Source organism: Chiloscyllium plagiosum, chromosome 7, assembly GCF_004010195.1.
Source record: "Chiloscyllium plagiosum isolate BGI_BamShark_2017 chromosome 7, ASM401019v2, whole genome shotgun sequence".
In the NCBI taxonomy this organism is placed as follows: Eukaryota; Metazoa; Chordata; class Chondrichthyes; order Orectolobiformes; family Hemiscylliidae; genus Chiloscyllium; species Chiloscyllium plagiosum.
In genome coordinates this window covers 34,923,490-34,941,003 of record NC_057716.1, presented here as the reverse complement: position 1 = coordinate 34,941,003, position 17,514 = coordinate 34,923,490, and the positions used below count along the sequence as shown (strand labels likewise).

The 17,514-nt window shown below is 44.6% G+C and overlaps 1 protein-coding gene across 1 annotated transcript in view; it reads right to left on the bottom strand.

The window, feature by feature from the left end:
- The window catches only part of kansl1l (KAT8 regulatory NSL complex subunit 1-like), a 94,385-nt gene that overhangs the window by 63,123 nt on the left and 13,748 nt on the right, over nt 1-17,514 (bottom strand). Inside the window, exons 3-5 of the mRNA XM_043694487.1 lie at nt 12,210-12,351; nt 11,350-11,547; nt 10,989-11,101 (exon numbers count right to left, since the gene is read on the bottom strand). Coding sequence (XP_043550422.1) covers nt 10,989-11,101; nt 11,350-11,547; nt 12,210-12,351 — 453 coding nt within the window. The remainder of the gene's footprint in view (nt 1-10,988; nt 11,102-11,349; nt 11,548-12,209; nt 12,352-17,514) is intronic.

Sequence of the window (17,514 nt, the reverse complement as noted above, 5' to 3'; positions counted from 1 at the left end):
TTAAGTGCGTACAAGACAATTTTCTGATTTAGTATGTGGCTGTACCTACTAGAGAAGGTGCAAAACTTGACCTACTCTTGGGAAATAAGACAGGGCAGGTGACTGAGGTGTCAGTAGGGGAGCACTTTGGGGCTAGCGATCATAATTCTATTCGTTTTAAAATAGTGATGGAAAAGGATAGACCAGATCTAAAAGTTGAAGTTCTAAATTGGAGAAAGGCCAATTTTGACGGTATTAGGCAAGAACCTTCAAAAGCTGATTGAAGGCAGATGTTTGCAGGTAAAGGGACGGCTGGAAAATGGGAAGCCTTCAGAAATGAGATAACAAGAATTCAGAGAAAGTATATTCCTGTCAGGGTGAAAGGGCAGGCTGGTAGGTATAGGGAATGCTGGATATATACCTCACTAGAAGACTGGGCCCAGCAGCGTTCAGGCGAAATCTGTCTAACAATGCAGCTCCTGCTTTCGCCATGTGGCTCTGAGCTAAGAGACCCAGGTTCAAGTCCCACCTGCTCCAGACATGCGTAATAACATCGCTAAACAGCTTGATTAGAAAACATCCACCAGCCACATGCTTCCCTGTTTGGCTAGTGGTTACAATTACAATGGCTCAGTGGTTAGTACTGCAGCCTCACAGCGCCAGGGACCTGGGTTCAATTCCAGCCTCGGGTGACTGTCTGTGTGGAGTTTGAACATTCTCCCAGTGTCTGTGTGGGTGCTCTGGTTTCCTCCCACAATCCAAAGATGTGGTAAGGGAGATTGGTCATGCTAAATTGCCCACAGTGGTTAGGTTCATTAGTCAGAGGCAGATGGGTGTGGGTAGGTTGCTCTTTGGAGGTTCAGTGTGGACTTGTTGGGCCGAAGGGCCTGCTTCCACACTGTAGTGAATCTAGTCAGTGCACTCAATATTATGGCCCCAGTTTGATTCCTCGTCAGGGTTATATGCTGTTGCATTGTTTTGGAAAAGGGATGATCACCTTATCGGGATGTATTATAGACCCCCTAATAGTCAGAGGGAAATTGAGAAACAGATTTGTAAGGAGATCTCAGTTATCTGTAAGAATAATATGGTCGGGGATTTTAACTTTCCAAACATAGACTGGGACTGCCATAATGTTAAGCGTTTGGATGGAGAGGAATTTGTTAAGTGTGTGCAAGAAAATGTTCTGATTCAGTATGTGGATGTATCTACTAGAGAAGGTGCAAAACGTGACCTACTCTTGGGAAATAAGGCAGGGCAGATGACTGAGATGTCAGTGAGGGAGCACTTTGGGACGAGCGACCAGTGGGCAGCATGGTGGTTAGCACTGCTGCCTCTCAGCGCCAGAGACCCGGGTTCAATTCCCGCCTCAGGCGGCTGACTGTGTGGAGTTTGCACATTCTCCCAGTGTCTGCGTGGGTTTCCTCCAGGTGCTCCGGTTTCCTCCCACAGTCCTAAGATGTACAGGTCAGATGAATTGGCCATGCTAAATTGCCCATAGTGTTAGGTAAGGGGTAAATGAAGGGGTATGGGTGGGTTGCGCTTCGGTGGGGCGGTGTGGACTTGTTGGGCCGAAGGGCCACTCTGCAAGTAATCTAATCTAATTCTATTAGTTTTAAAATAGTGATGGAAAAGACCAGATCTAAAAGTTGAAGTTCTAAATTGGAGAAAGGCCAATTTTGACAGTATTAGGCAAGAACTTTCAAAAGTCTAGATTAGAATGGTGCTGGAAAAGCACAGCAGTTCAGGCAGCATCCGAGGAGCAGTAAAATCGACGTTTCGGGCAAAAGCCCTTCATCAGGAATACAGGCAGGGGAAAAGGGGGAAAATGAGAAAACTATTGAAGTCCACATGGATGCCCTGGGGTTGAAGTGTTCTGAGGTGGAAGATGAAGCGTTCTTCCTCCAGGCATCTGGTGGTGAGGGAGTGGCAGTGAAGGAGGCCCAGGACCTCCATGTCCTCGGCAGAGTGGGAGGAGGAGTTGAAATGTTGGGCCACAGGGCGGTGTGGTTGATTGGTGCGGGTGTCCCAGAGATGTCACCTAAAGCGCTCTGCTAGGAGGTGTACAGTCTCCCCAATGTAGAGGAGACCGCGTCGGGAGCAACGGCTACAATAAATGATATTGGTGGATGTGCAGGTAAAACTTTGATGGGATGTGGAAGGCTCCTTAAGGGCCTTGGATGGAGGTGAGGGAGGAGGTGTGGACACAGGTTTTGCAATTCCTGCGGTGGCAGGGGAAGGTGCCAGGATGGGAGGGTGGGTTGTAGGGGAGACGTGGACCTGACCAGGTAGTCACGGAGGAAACTGTCTTTGCGGAAGGCGGAAAGGGGTGGGAAGGGAAATATATCTCTGGTGGTGGGGTCCGTTTGGAGGTGGCGGAAATGTCAGCGAATGATTTGGTTTATGCGAAGGTTCATAGGATGGAAGGTGAGCACCAGGGGCATTCTGTCCTTGTTACGGTTGGAGGGGTGGGGTCTGAGGGCGGAGGTGCGGGATGTGGACAAGATGCGTTGGAGGGCATCTTTAACCACGTGGGAAGGGAAATTCCGGTCTCTGAAGGAGGCCATCTGGTGTGTTCTGTGGTGGAACTGGTCCTATTGGTAGCAAATACGGCGGAGGCTGAGGAATTGGGAATACGGGATGGCATTTTTGCAAGAGATAGGGTGGGAAGAGGTGTAATCCAGGTAGCTATAGGAGTCGGTGGGTTTGTAAAAAATGTCGGTGTCAAGTCAGTTGTCATTAATGGAGATGGAGAGGTCCAGGAAGGGGAGGGAGGTGTCAGAGATGGTCCAGGTAAATTTAAGGTCAGGGTGGAATGTGCTGGTGAAGTTGATGAATTGCTCAACCTCCTCGCGGGAGCACGAGGTGGCGCCAATGCAGTCATCAATGTAGCGGAGGAAGTGGTGGGGAGTGGTGCCAGTGTAATTACGGAAGATGGACTGTTCTACGTAGCCAACAAAGAAACAGGCATAGCGAGGGCCCATACAGGTGCCCATGGCTACCCCTTTGGTCTGGAGGAAGTGGGAGGATTCGAAGGAGAAATTGTTAAGGGTGAGGACCAGTTCAGCCAGACGAATGAGAGTGTCGGTGGAAGGGTATTGTTGGGGACGTCGGGAGAGGAAGAAACGTAGGGCTTGGAGGCCCTGGTCATGGCAGATGGAGGTGTAGAGGGATTGGATATCCATAGTGAAGATGAGGCGTTGGAGGAGGTGGAGGGCGTGGGTGGTGTCTCGAACGTATGTGGGTAGTTCTTGGACTAGGGGGATAGGACAGTGTCGAGATAGGTAGAAATGGGTTCAGTGGGGCAGGAGCATGCTGAGACAATGGGTCGGTCAGGTTGGTCTGGCTTGTGGATCTTGGGAAGGAGGTAGAACTGGGCAGTGCGGGGTTCCCGAACTATGAGGTTGGAAGCTGTGGGTGGGAGATCTTCTGAGGTGATGAGGTTCTGTATGATCTGGGAGATGATGGTTTGGTGATAGGGGGTGGGGTCATGGTCGAGGGGACGGTAGGAAGAGGTGTCCTCGAGTTGGCGTTTGGCTTCAGCGATGTAGAGGTCAGTGCGCCAGACTACCACTGCGCCCCCTTTGTCCGCTGGCTTGATGGTGAGGAGAGGATTGGAGCAGAGGGATTGGAGGGCTGCGCGTTGTGAGGAGGAGAGGGTGGAGTGGGGGAGGGGGGTCGACAGGTTGAGGCGGTTAATGTCCCGGCGGCAGTTGGAAATGAAGAGGTCGAGGGCAGGTAACAGGCCAGCGCGGGGTGTCCAGGTGGATGCAGTGTGTGGAGGTGGGAGAAGGGGTCCTCGGAAGGTGGGCGGGAATCCTGATTGTGGGAATGGGGGCGGAGCCTGTGACTGGTCTGGGTGTGGTGGTGGGGGGAATGGGGGTGGAGTCATGAGCAGGGCTGATGTTCCCTGCAGGGTTCTGGGGGGCGGGGATGGTGACAGTGGTATCTGTGGGAGGCGTGTCAAGAGAATCTAGGTGAGTGGCATTGGTGGGGGCGGAAGTGGTGGCAAACATGGCAGTAGGCCAGGGCGGACGTCACTGAGCGTGTGACATCAGCGATGATGTGAGGGGCGGAAGTGATGTCACGTATGGTGCATGAGGAATTGAGGGGGGTGAAAGTGGCTGTGGAAACGGCCATGTTGGGGGCAGAAGTGACATCATTTTTACCAAGAACTTTCAAAAGCTGACTGGGCGCAGATGTTCGCAGGTAAAAGGGATGGCTGGAAAATGGGAAGCCTTCAGAAATGAGATAATGAGAGTCCAGAGAAAGTATATTCCTGTCAGGGTGAAAGGAAATGCTGGTAGGTATAGGGAATGCTGGATGGCTACAGAAATTGAAGTTTTGGTTAAGAAAAAGAAGGAAACATATCTCAGGTATAGACAGGAGAGATCGAGAGAATCCTTAAGAGTGTAAAGGCAGGAGAAGTATACTGAAGAGAGAAATCAGGAGGGCAAAAAGGGGACATGAGATAGCTTTGGCAAACAGAGTTGAGAATCCAAAGGATTTTTACAAATACATAAAGGACAAAAGGGTACGTATGGAGAGAATAGAGCCCCTCAAAGATCAGCAAGGCAGCCTTTGTGTGGAGCCACAGGAGAGGGATACTAAATGAGTATTTTGCATCAGTGTTTACTATGGAGAAGGACATGGAAGATATAGAATGTAGGGAAATAGATGGTAACATCTTGAAAAATGTCCATATTGCAGAGGAGGAAGTGCTGAATGTCTTAAAGCTCAAAAGTGGGTAAAACCCAAGGAACTTATCAGGTGTACCCTAGAACTCTGTAGGAAGCTAGAGAAGTGATTGCTGGGCCTCTTACGGAGATATTTGCATCATCGATGGTCACAGGTGAGGTGCCGGAAGACTGGAGGTTGGCTAACATGGTGCCACTGTTTAAGAAACATGGTAAGGACAAGCCAGGGAACTAAAGACCAGTAAGCCTGATGTCAGTGGTGGGCAAGTTGTTGGAGGGAATCCTGAGGGACAGGATGTACATGTATTTGGAAAGGCAAGGACTGATTAGAGAACTGTGCGTGGGAAATCATGTCTCACAAACTTGATTGAGTTTTTTTGAAGAAGTAACATAGAGGATTGATGAGGGCAGAGCGGTAGATGTGATCTATTTGGACTTCAGTAAGGCGTTCGACAAGGTTCCCTTTGTCTATTTATCTTATCCACACCCCTCATGATTTTGTAAACCTCTATAAGGTCACCCCTCAGGCTCCGACACTTCAGGGAAAACAGCTCCAACCTATTCAATCTCTCTCATTAGCTCAAATCCTCCAACCCTGGCCAACATCCTTGTAAATCATTTTCTCAACCCTTTTAAGTTTCACAACATCCTTCTGATAGGAAAGAGACCAGAATTGCACACAATATTCCAAAAATGTGACCTAACCAATGTCCTGTACAGCCGCAACACGACCTCCCAGCTCCTGTACTCAATATAGGGAAACCTCGATTATCTGAACGTGATGGGCAGATAATTGATTATTTGGTTAATCGATTAAATGCCTTTCCTCTGGGGCTCGAAGTTCTTAAAGTCTGCTCCTTGTTCAGGAGACTACAGCAGCACACAGCGCCCCCCAACCCCATCCAACACAGCCCCACTCCACCCCACCACTCCCTCTCCAGAGCAGCCGGACTGGATACCAATCACAAGACTGCTGCTCATGCTGTTGTTATCTTTATGCGCGAGTCTCCAAATAGCGTGCACACACACCACACACACACCTTTTCCTGCAACCTTTTGACAGTTTCCACATTTGCCCCGTACAGGGCAATGTTGGAGAGATTATCTGGTGGGGGGGTGGAATTCGTGTACACCTCTCTGTAGAACCCCAGGGAAAGTGTGGGGGGGCAAGAGAGGGTGGGAGGTCAGTCATTTGGAGATGGTGCCTGTTTAAATCACGGGAAACAAAACACTGTTGGAAACAAGTCTTTGATGTAATGTTTCTATTGGGACCTCGAGATCTCCTTTGGATAATCAGATTGTTGGATAATTGGTATTCGGATAATCAAGGTTCCCCTGTACTCTGACCAATAAAGGAAACCATACCAAATGCCTTCTTCACTATCCTATCTACCTGCAACTCTACTTTCAAGGAGCTATGAACCTGCACTCCAAGGTATCTTTGTTCAGCAACACTCCCAGGACTTTACCATTAAGTGTATAAATTCTGCTAAGATTTGCTTTCCCAAAATGCCGCACTTCGCATTTACCTGAATTAATCTCCATCCTCCACTCCTCAGCCCATTGGCCCATTGGCCCATCTGATCAAGATCCCATTGTAATTTGAGGTAACCTTCTTTGCTGTCCACTACACCTCTAATCTGGGGTAATCTGCAAATTTATACTATACCTCTTATGCTCACACCCAAATCATTTATATAAATGATTAAATGTAGTGCACCTAGCAGCAATCCTTGTGGCACTCCATTGTCACTGGCCATCAGTCTGAAAAACAACCCTCCACCACCATATCTTCTACCTTTGAGCCAGTTCAGTATCCAAATGGCTAGTTTTCCCCATATTCCATGAGGTCTCACCTTATTAACCAGTCTCCCATGGGGAACCTTGTGGAAGGCCTCACTGAAGTCCATTAGATCACATCTACCACTCTGCCCTCATCAATCGTCTTTGTTACTTCTTCAAAAAACTATTCAATCAAGTTTGTGAGACATGATTTCCCATGCACAAAGCTATGTTGACTATCCCTTGTCAGTTCTTTCCTTTCCAAATACATGTACATGCTGTCCCTCAGGATTCCCTCCAACAACTTGCCCACCACTGATGTCAGGCTCACTGGCCTATAGTACTCTGGCTTGTCCTTACCACCCTTCTTAAATAATGGCACCACGTTAGCCAACCTCCAGACTTCCGGTACCTCACTTGTGACTATCAACGATACAAATATCTCAGCAAGAGGCTTAGCAATCACTTCCCTAGCTTTCTGCAGAGTTCCAGGGTACACCTGATAAGGTCCTGGGGATTTATGCACCTTCATGCGTTTCAAGACATCCAGCACTTCCTCCTCTGTAATATGGACATTTTTCAAGATGTCACCATTTATTTCCCTCCATCCTATATCTTCCATGTCCTTCTCCACAGTAAACGCTGATGCAAAATACTCGCTTAGTCACATGTCCTGTGACTCCACACAAAAGCCGCCTTGCTGACTTTCAGGGGCCCTATTCTCACTGCTGTTTGTCATTTTTAAAAAAGACCTGGATGAGGGCGTAGAAGGATGGGTTAGTAAATTTGTGGATGACACTAAATGTCAGTAAAGTTGTGGATAGCGTTGTAGGTTACAGAAGGACATAGATAAGATGCAGAGCTGGGCTGAGAGATGGCAAATGGAGTTTAATGTGGAAAAGTGTGAGGTGATTCACTTTGGAAGGAGCAACAGAAATAAAAAAAGAGTACTGGGCTAATAGTAAGATTCTTGGTAGTGTAGATGAGTAAAGAGATCTCTGTGTCCACGTACATAGATCCTTGAAAGTTGCCACCCAGGTTGATAATGTTGTTAAGAAGGCATTTGGTGTGTTAACTTTTTATTGTAGAGGGATTGAATTTAAGAACCATAAGGTCATGCTGCAGCTGTACAAAACTCTGTTGCAGCCAAACTTGGAGTATTGCATACACTTCTGATCACAGCATCATAGGAAGGTGATAAGCTTTGGAAAGGGTTCAGAGAAAAACTAGGGTGTTGTCTGGCATGGAAGGAAGGTCTTATGAGGAAAGGCTGAGGGACTTGAGGCTGTTTTTGTTGGAGAGAAGGTTGAAAGTGACTTCATAGAGGCATTAGATAATCAGAGGGTTAGATAGGGCAGACAGTAAGAGCCTTTTTCCTCAGATGGTGATGGCTAGCACGAGGGGACATAGCTTTAAATTGAGGGGTAATAGATATAGAGCAGATGTCAGAGGTAGTTTCTTTACTCAGAGTAGTAGGGGCGTGGAACACTGCCTGCAACAGTAGTAGACTCGCCAACTTTAAAGGCATTTAAATAATGATTCGATAAACATATGGATGAAAATGGAATCGTGTCGGTTAGATGGGCTTCAGATTGGTTTCACAGGCTTGCACAATATGAGGGCTGAAGGGCCTGTACTGTGCTGAAATGTTCTATGTTGTGGTAAGTGGCAGAGCCCATAGAAGCATTAAGATTAGATTAGATTAGATTAGATTAGATTACCTACAGTGTGGAAACAGGCCCTTCGGCCCAACAAGTCCACACCGACCCGCCGAAGCGCAACCCACCCATACCCCTACACTTGCCCCTTCACAATTGGCAATTTAGTATGGCCAATTCACCTGACCTGCCCATCTTTGGACTGTGGGAGGAAACCGGAGCACCCGGAGGAAACCCACGCAGACACGGGGAGAATGTGCAAACTCCACACAGTCAGTCGCCTGAGACGGGATTTGAACCCAGGTCTCTGGTGCTGTGAGGCAGCAGTGCTAACCACTGTGCCACCGTGCCGCCCCATACAGAGGGATCTAGGCATACAGGTCCACAGTTCCCTGAAGGTGGCAACACAAGTGAAAGGATGATCAAATAAAGCAAACAGCAAGTTGCCTTCATCAGTTGGGGCGAGTGTATAAAAAAAATTGTCCAGTCATGTTGAGGCTGTATAGAACTTGAGTTAGGCCATATTTGAAATATTGCCTACAATTCTGGTTACCACATTACCAGAAGGATGTGGAGGCTTTGGAAAGGGTACTGAAAGTTTACCAGGGTGTGGTCTGGTTTGGAGGGTATGATCTGTGAGGAGAGATTGGACATTGTTGGTTTGTCTTCACTTGAACAGAGGCTGCAGGGTGACTTGATAGAGTTTACAAAATAATGAGAAGCATGGATAGATGAGAGGGCTTCTCATTATTTATTCTCCCAGGGGACAAATATCAACTTTTCTCGGAGACACAGGAAGCATGATGGTACAGTGGTTAGCACTGCTCCCCTCAGCACCAGGGATCCAGGAGTTTGATTTCATCCTTGGTTAACTGTGTGGAGTTTGCACATTTTCTCCATGTCTGTGTGGGTTTTCTCCAAGTGCTCCAGTTTCTTCCCACAGTCCAAAGATGTGCAGGTAAGGCAGATTGGTCGTACTAAATTGTCCGTAGTGTCCAGGTTAGGCAGATTAGGCATGCTTAACATGGGGTTACAGGGATAGAGTAGGGAGCTGGATCTGGGTCTAGGTGGGATGCTCTTTGGAGAGTTGGTGGAGATTCAATGGGCCGAATGGCCTCTACTGTTCTATAGGTTTAAGGTAAAAGGGAAAAAGTTTAAAGGAGATGGGAGAGGCAAGTTGTTTTTTACACAAGGGTAAGTGCCTGGAATGCATTGCCAGAGAGGTGCTGGTAGAAGCAGATACAACAACGACATTTAAGAGATGATTTGGAGATGCCGGTATTGGACAGGGGTGTACAAAGTTAAAAATCACACAACACCAGGTTATAGTTCAACAGGTTTAATTGGAGGCACACTAGCTTTCGGAGCGGTGCTCCTTCATCAGGTGGCAGTGGAGGGCTCAATCCTAACACAGAATTTATAGCAAATATAAACTATATAGCAAAATATAAACTATATAGCAAATATAGTGTGATGTAACTGAAATTATACATTGAAAAATTGATTGTCTGTTAAGCCTTTCATCTGTTAGAATAAAGTGATAGTTTCACTTCTTTCATGTGTAAATCACAAAATCTTTTTTTAAAAAAGTTGCATTCTCGGGTTAGCTGTTAACAATGGTGATAGCCAGACAATATGTTGAAGGTGTTAGTCCTCTGTATTCTCGGTCTATGCCATGATGTTTAGATTGATTCTAATCTAAAAAGTGAGATAACGGAGTTTTACATGAATTCATGCATTTTTTTTAGCAAAGTACAATGTAACCCTGCAAGTACAAATTCACCCCACAAAATATATGCGCGCATGTGGGTCTTTGTCTGTGTGTGTGCGCGCGCGCGTGCGTGTGTCTGTCTGTCTCTGTCTGGGTGGGTTTGTGGTTGTGAGTGTGAGAAAGTGCATGTATGTGTGTGTGTGTAGTGAGTGCAGAGTGTCTTAAATCTGTGAGAGGGTGCATGTGGGAGTGTGGGAGTGTGTGTGTCTGTAAGGGTGTGTGTGGGTGTCTGTGTGCACGTCTGTGTAAGTGTGTGTCTGTGTATGTGTGCGTGCGTGTGTATAGGAGTGTGTGTGCGTGTGTACAGTGCAATAGTAGTCACCTGTAATGTGACATGAACCCAAGGTCCCATTTAAGAGCCATCTTGATAGAGACATGTATAGGCAGGATATAGAGGGATATGGACTGCTACAGGCAGAGGGCTTTTAGTTCAGAAGGGCATCAAACAATGGCAAACTTGGTGAGCTGAAGAACCTGTTCCTGTGCCATACTATACTCTTTGTTTTTATTTGTGAAACAAATTCTTGTTCATAAAATGGTGTTAAAACTGCCTCATCTTACAAATGTTTTTGTTTCCTTCATAACAGATTTCTATCAAGAGCACAAAGAGAGGTTAGACCAAAGGGTCTGTTTCCACACTGTATGACTATCTATTCTCCAAGATTAACACTACATAACTAAACTCCAGCAGTCTTCCAGGAAGGTTCCTCAATAGCTATCCTGACAAACAAAAGCTTCAAATTATCCTGTTCTAGGCAGGGCAATAACACAATAGCCTCAAACTTGCATACTCCAAAATTTAGGATCAGCATTGAGGATCTGGGACCATCTCGGATAGACTTTGAAGTTATAAACTCAAGCTCATTATGTTTTCAGCTCAAATACATGCATTTTTGACCCCCTACAAAGAATTAATCTAACACCCAAACAGTTTTTAAACTAGCTTGCATGGATCAGTAATTCTAAAGAGGAACATTTGATTAAAATTACTTTGGCACAACCATGACATTCAGTGCTACCAATGAAAGCAACTGCTTGTTAATCGCATTCCTAACTAGGAAATTCCCAAGTGAAGCAGAGAGAAACTAACAACATTCTTACCTGTAGACAAGGCCATCATGATGCCTGCATCTCTTCCAGGAGACAGGAGAAGAAGCAGGTGACAAATTGAGTGGAGGGATCAAACTGTTGACTGATTCGGTTAGCTGTGCACTCTGCAGACAATTAATAAATAATGTTTTCAAACTCTTAGACAGTATGATTCAGTGCAAGTGAAGTAAATGCTAATCCAGCATTTTCCCCTTGAACTATCTTTAACCTGTAGTTTAACTGGAAGACAATTTTACAGAACTTAGTTTCTTCATCTCAATTATTTTACATGCCTTTGTTTAATAGATTGAGACTGTAACATTACTGGCAGTTCAAGATATCAACAAGTTCCAGCTTTAACTTTGTTTTCTACCTGTTTATCTATATTCCTTAGAAGCAGCAAAGGGCTGCTTGGTGTTATTTCCAAATTGCATTCCAGAGCTAAATCCTTTATCTCCACAGGCGTTTTATTATCCTTGGTTGCAGCTAATAAAGCTGCAGCTTCTGTCAACTCCATCTGCTTTTCGAGAGCGTCTTCGGACAACTGAGAAGCGTCCAGAGTCACGGTTTCCTAGACAACAATTAAACAAAATGATTGGAGTTAGGAAACATTGCTTCAAGTGAGTTACTCTGCTAATTAATGAAAGGAAACCTTCAAAACCTCGTTCTGAAAAATGAAACACCCTAACGACAAATGATAGATTACATAAACTAAAAAATATTGTAGGTTACAATGGCACTTGTGTGGTCCTAGATAAGGTTTGATTAAAGATGACATATACTTCAGGCCTTGTCTTGTTCTCATACAATGATCTCAACCATATTTTCCAACAGGAATCACTGGGTAATGAGCAGTATTAAAAGTCCTTAAGGGTTCTTAATCCTAAATTCTGAGTGTTTTGGGGTCTGAGTGGAGATATCAAAAATATTCCAAATGCAGCATACCTGAATACTAGAGTGCACAGTTATAAAGTCAGATGTAAATTGTTAGGGCACACAAAGGGAATTTCACTTAAAAAGGTGTTGCAACTGAGAATTATTTTTTTTTAAATTGGCTGAATATTAACAAAAAACAGCTGGTGATGCCAAGCTTTAAATTACAGAACACAAATTTGTATATATAACCCATACAAAATGGGTTAATGCTCTCAAATCAGCTGGCATGGATACAATGTTAAACATTTGCTTTTAAATTTAAAGCAAACTGCTATTTCCGCTGGTTCTCTATTTTACCTTTGCAGCACGTAGGTGCTTGTAGATTTCGTTTATTTGGCGTATCCTATACTCTAGTTCTGCTATCTGGGCTTGAAGCCATGTCCACCGGCTTGCAACTTCAGCTCGATCAATGATCCATCTCCTTTCTGACCTGTACTTACTGTAAAACAAAATTGTTTATAATTTCATTTTGACCGATTTAACAATTTACCAACCTGGTCTCCACTCAATATTTGCATTGCTTCATCTTAGAGGACAACAATTTGATATTCTAAAGTCATAAAGAGTTATTAAAATGTATCAATAATACTATGCACAATTTGGATGCTGAAACATTATTCCTCTCTCTGCAAATGCGATCAAAATATTAGTTAATATTGCAGTCAAGGAGGTTAAAACTTCATCATCCTTGGCTGCTACCTAACCAAAACCCTGGTTAAATTACTTTTGAGCTTTTCACACGATTCCCCATGGCTCAAGTTGCTCATGGTATAATTTTATCTCAGGATCTTGGTGGCATTCCTAATATATTAATTTTTGTTTTGTCTTACTTGCTCTTTTTAGATTAGATTAGATTACTTACAGTATGGAAACAGGCCCTTCGGCCCAACAAGTCCACACCGCCCCGCCGAAGCGCAACCCACCCATACCCCTTCATTTACCCCTTACCTAACACTACGGGCAATTTAGCATGGCCAATTCACCTGACCTGCACATCTTTGGACTTGTGGGAGGAAACCGGAGCACCCGGAGGAAACCCACGCAGACACAGTGAGAACGTGCAAACTCCACACAGTCAGTCGCCTGAGGCGGGAATTGAACCTGTGTCTCTGGCGCTGTGAGGCAGCAGTGCTAACCACTGTGCCACCGTGCCACCAACTTATGCCGTTCTTCCAAAAAAAAAACCTATTCTTTTAACTACACAGTCTTGAATGTCTGAGTAGAAACTTTTAAATATATTGTATTTAATTGAAGTCTTTGTCACAAACTTCCAGATGGAATAAATAGCAAGCCAGAGGAAACTAGGTGGGCTCACTAAGATTATCTATGTTTGCACCAATTCTAGTACAACATAACTGCAATGATCTTTTCTAAATTTTGTCACTGAAAAATAATTGGTTAAGTCGCAGTATATACCAATGTTTTTGGTTTCTTGTTAAAGTACAAATGACCAAGAAACAGAAGTAGGCCTTTCAGAACCCCAAACCTGCTCTACTATTTAATAATGTCATGGTTGACCTGAATGCCCAGAATGTAGATTGGAGGTTACAATTTTCAATAACATTTCATCCTTTGATTAAAAACCTGCCCACCTCTGCCTTAGGTAGATTCAAGGACTCTGGTTCTACCATCTTTTCAAGAGAATGTTATGGAAGGCTCAATCCTGGAGACAAAAAAAAGCCTTGTGTTTTAAATGGGTGACTCATTCATAAACAGTAGCCCCTAGTAATAAATTCAAGAAAAATCCTTGCCACATCCAGCACCTTGTATGTTTCAATTAAGTCAGCTCTTACTTTCTAAACTCCAGTGAATACAGGTCTGGCCTGACCAACCATTCCTCATGAGAGAGGATTCACCGTTGGCAAGCAATAGTGTAGGGAACCTTCTCTGAACTTCTTCCAACACATTTGCTTCCTTCCTTAAGGAAGAAATCCAGTAATGTACATAGTACGCCAGATATAGTTTCAACGTATATTAGATTAGATTAGATTACATTACATTACAGTGTGGAAACAGGCCCTTCGGCCCAACAAGTCCACACCGACCCGCCGAAGCGAAACCCACCCATACCCCTACATTTACCCCTTACCTAACACTACGGGCAATTTAGCATGGCCAATTCACCTGGCCCTGCACATTTTTGGATTGTGGGAGGAAACCGGAGCACCCGGAGGAAACCCACACAGACACAGGGAGAACGTGCAAACTCCACACAGTCAGTCGCCTGAGGCGGGAATTGAACCCGGGTCTCTGGCACTGTGAGGCAACAGTGCTAACCACTGTGCCACCCACTATATTGTATAACTGAATAATAACCTCCCTCATTTTGCATTCAATTCTTCTTACAATGGTATTCTACTTGCTTTCCTAAATACTTGATGAGCCACAGTACCGATTGGTGTGGCACACCACTTGTTACATCTTGCCAAACAAAAAGATCCAGTTATGGCTATTCGCTACTAGCCAATATGTGACTGCTACAACATTTTATTTTAGGCATTTGCTTTTGATCTTTACTTCACTTTTTCAAATGACCTCCTGGAAATCTAATTACAGTACATCCACTGGCTTCCATTTAGCTATGTTATGAAGGTGTAAGGGGTACAGTATTTTTAAGAGAGTTAAACGCTAGCAGAACTACCTGATACAGCACAGAGTGTTCTGAATACGGAACAATGTAACAATTGGTCGAAGTGCTAGATTCACTGGGTTGCCTGGACATGACAAAACAAATTCAAATTCAGCCAGTCAATTTAAATTATACCCCCCCAAAAAAAAACCTCCAATCAAGTTTGAATTTAGTATATCGACGATATTAAAACCCAAATGAAACTAATCTGACGCTTTGGGCTTTAAGACCAGGAAAAATTGAACAGTTGAGGGATTACTGCCAAAAGACCAACAGATGTAGGCTGCTAGTCAAAACTCTGAGGGGTACCTGACTAGAGGAGGAGTTTGCACATAGAAAAACATTTACACCATCCTGCAGAGCAAATCGACAGAGGAAGATATAAAGAGATTTGACCGCTGGCTGGTTTTGAAATCTGAATTTCAGTAAATCTTAATTGGGTGTTTATAGAAGGGAAAGGAGGTGTAAATAATTGTTAGTTAATTATTCTCTTGTGATATTTTAAGAATAAAGTTGTTAATGTTTACTTTAAATAGTTCTTGGCCTCTCGAATTTTCACAGATTACTGCATGGGATAGATCTTTTCTGCGTTGCTGGTTTAGAACATAGAACAGTACAGCACAGAACAGGCCCTTCAGCCCACGATGTTGTGCCGACCACTGATCCTCATGTATGCACCCTCAAATTTCTGTGACCATGTGCATGTCCAGTAGTCTCTTAAATGTCCCCAATGACCTTGCTTCCACAACTGCTGCTGGCAACGCATTCCATGCTCTCACAACTCTGTGTAAAAAGAACCCGCCTCTGACATCCCCTCTATACTTTCCTCCAACCAGCTTAAAATTATGACCCCTCGTGTTAGTCATTTCTGCCCTGGGAAATAGTCTCTGGCTATCGACTCTATCTATGCCTCTCATTATCTTGTATACCTCAATTAGGTCCCCTCTCTTCCTCTTTTTCTCCAATGAAAAAAGTCCGAGCTCAGTCAACCTCTCTTCATAAGATAAGCCCTCCAATCCAGGCAGCATCCTGGTAAACCTCCTCTGAACCCTCTCCAAAGCATCCACATCTTTTCTATAATAGGGCGACCAGAAATGGACGCAGTATTCCAAGTGCGGTCTAACAAAAGTTTTATAGAGCTGCAACAAGATCTCACAACTCAAACTATCCCCCTGTTAATGAAAGTCAAAACACCATATGCTTTCTTAACAACCCTGTCCACTTGGGTGGTCATTTTAAGGGATCTATGTACCTGCACACCAAGATCCCTCTGTTCCTCCACATTGCCAAGAATCCTATCCTTACTCCTGTACTCAGCTTTCACATTCGACCTTCCAAAATGCATCACCTCGCATTTATCCAGGTTGAACTCCATCTGCCACCTCTCAGCCTATCTGTGCATTCTATCAATGTCCCGCTGCAGACTACAACAGCCCTCTATACTGTCAATTACACCTCCAACCTTTGTGTCGTCTGCAAACTTGCTGACCCATCCTTCAATCCCCTCATTCAAGTCACTAATAAAAATTACAAACAGTAGAGGCCAAGGACAGAGCCCTGTGGAACACCACTCACCACAGACTTCCAGGCAGAATATTTTCCTTCTACTACCACTCGCTGTCTTCTGTTGGCCAGCCAATTCTGTATCCAGACAGCTAGGTTCCCTGTACCCCATTCCTCCTGACCTTCTGAATGAGCCTACCATGGGGAACGTTATCAAATGCCTTGCTGAACGTTATCAAATGCCATCCACAGCTCAACCCTCATCAACTTTTCTAGTCATATCCTCAAAGAACTTGATAAGGTTTGTGAGGCATGACTTGCCCCTCACAAAGCCATGTTGACTGCATTTAATCAAGCCATGCTCTTCCAGATGGTTATAAATCCTATCCCTCAGAATCCTTTCTAACACCTTGCAGACGACAGACGTGAGACTGACTGGTCTGTAATTGCCGGGGATTTCCCTATTTCCTTTCTTGAAGAGAGTAATTACATTTGCCTCTCTCCGGTCCTCAGGTACGACTCCAGTGGAGAGCGAGGATGCAAAGATCTTCGCAAGTGGCGAAGCAATTGCATTTCTCGTTTCCCAAAGCATCCGAGGACAAATCTGGTCCGGGCCTGGCGACTTGTCAATCTTAATGTTTGACAAAATTTTCAGCACATCAGCTTCTTCTATCTTTATCCCCCCATCCAGCATGCACACCTGCTCTTCAAAAGGTTTCATTCACTACAAAGTTCATTTTTTTTGTAAAGACAGAAGCAAAAAACACATTTAGGGCTTCCCCCAACCTCCTCAGGACTCCACACGCAAATTCCCTATGCTGTTAAAAATCACACAACACCAGGTTAAAGTCCAACAGGTTTAATTAGAAGCACACTAGCTTTCGGAGTGACGCTCCTTCATCAGGTGATTGTAGAGGGCTCAATCGTAACACAGAATTTATAGCAAAAATTTTTGCTGTGTTACAATTGAGCCCTCGACAATCACCTGATGAAGGAGCGTCACTCCGAAAGCTAGTGTGCTTCCAATTAAACCTGTTGGACTATAACCTGGTGTTGTGTGATTTTTAACTTTGTACACCCCAGTCCAACACCGGCATCTCCGAATCATTCCCTATGCTATCCCTGATTGGCCCTACTCTTTCTTTGACCATTCTCTTATTCCTCACATAAGTGTAAAATGCCTTTGTGTTCTCCCTAATCCGTTCTGCCAAGCCTTTCTCGTGCCCCCTCCTGGCTCTCCTCAGACCATTTTTGAGATCCTTCCTCACCTGCCTGTAATCCTCTAGAGCTGAACTTGACCCTAGCTTCCTCCACCTTATGTAAGCTACCTTTTTCCTTTTTGATGAGAAGCTCCACCGCTCTCGTCATCAAGGTTCCTTTATCTTACCACTTCTTGCCTGTCTCAGAGGGACATATTTATTCATCACTTGCAACAACTGTTCCTTTAACAGTCTCCACATATCTATAGTG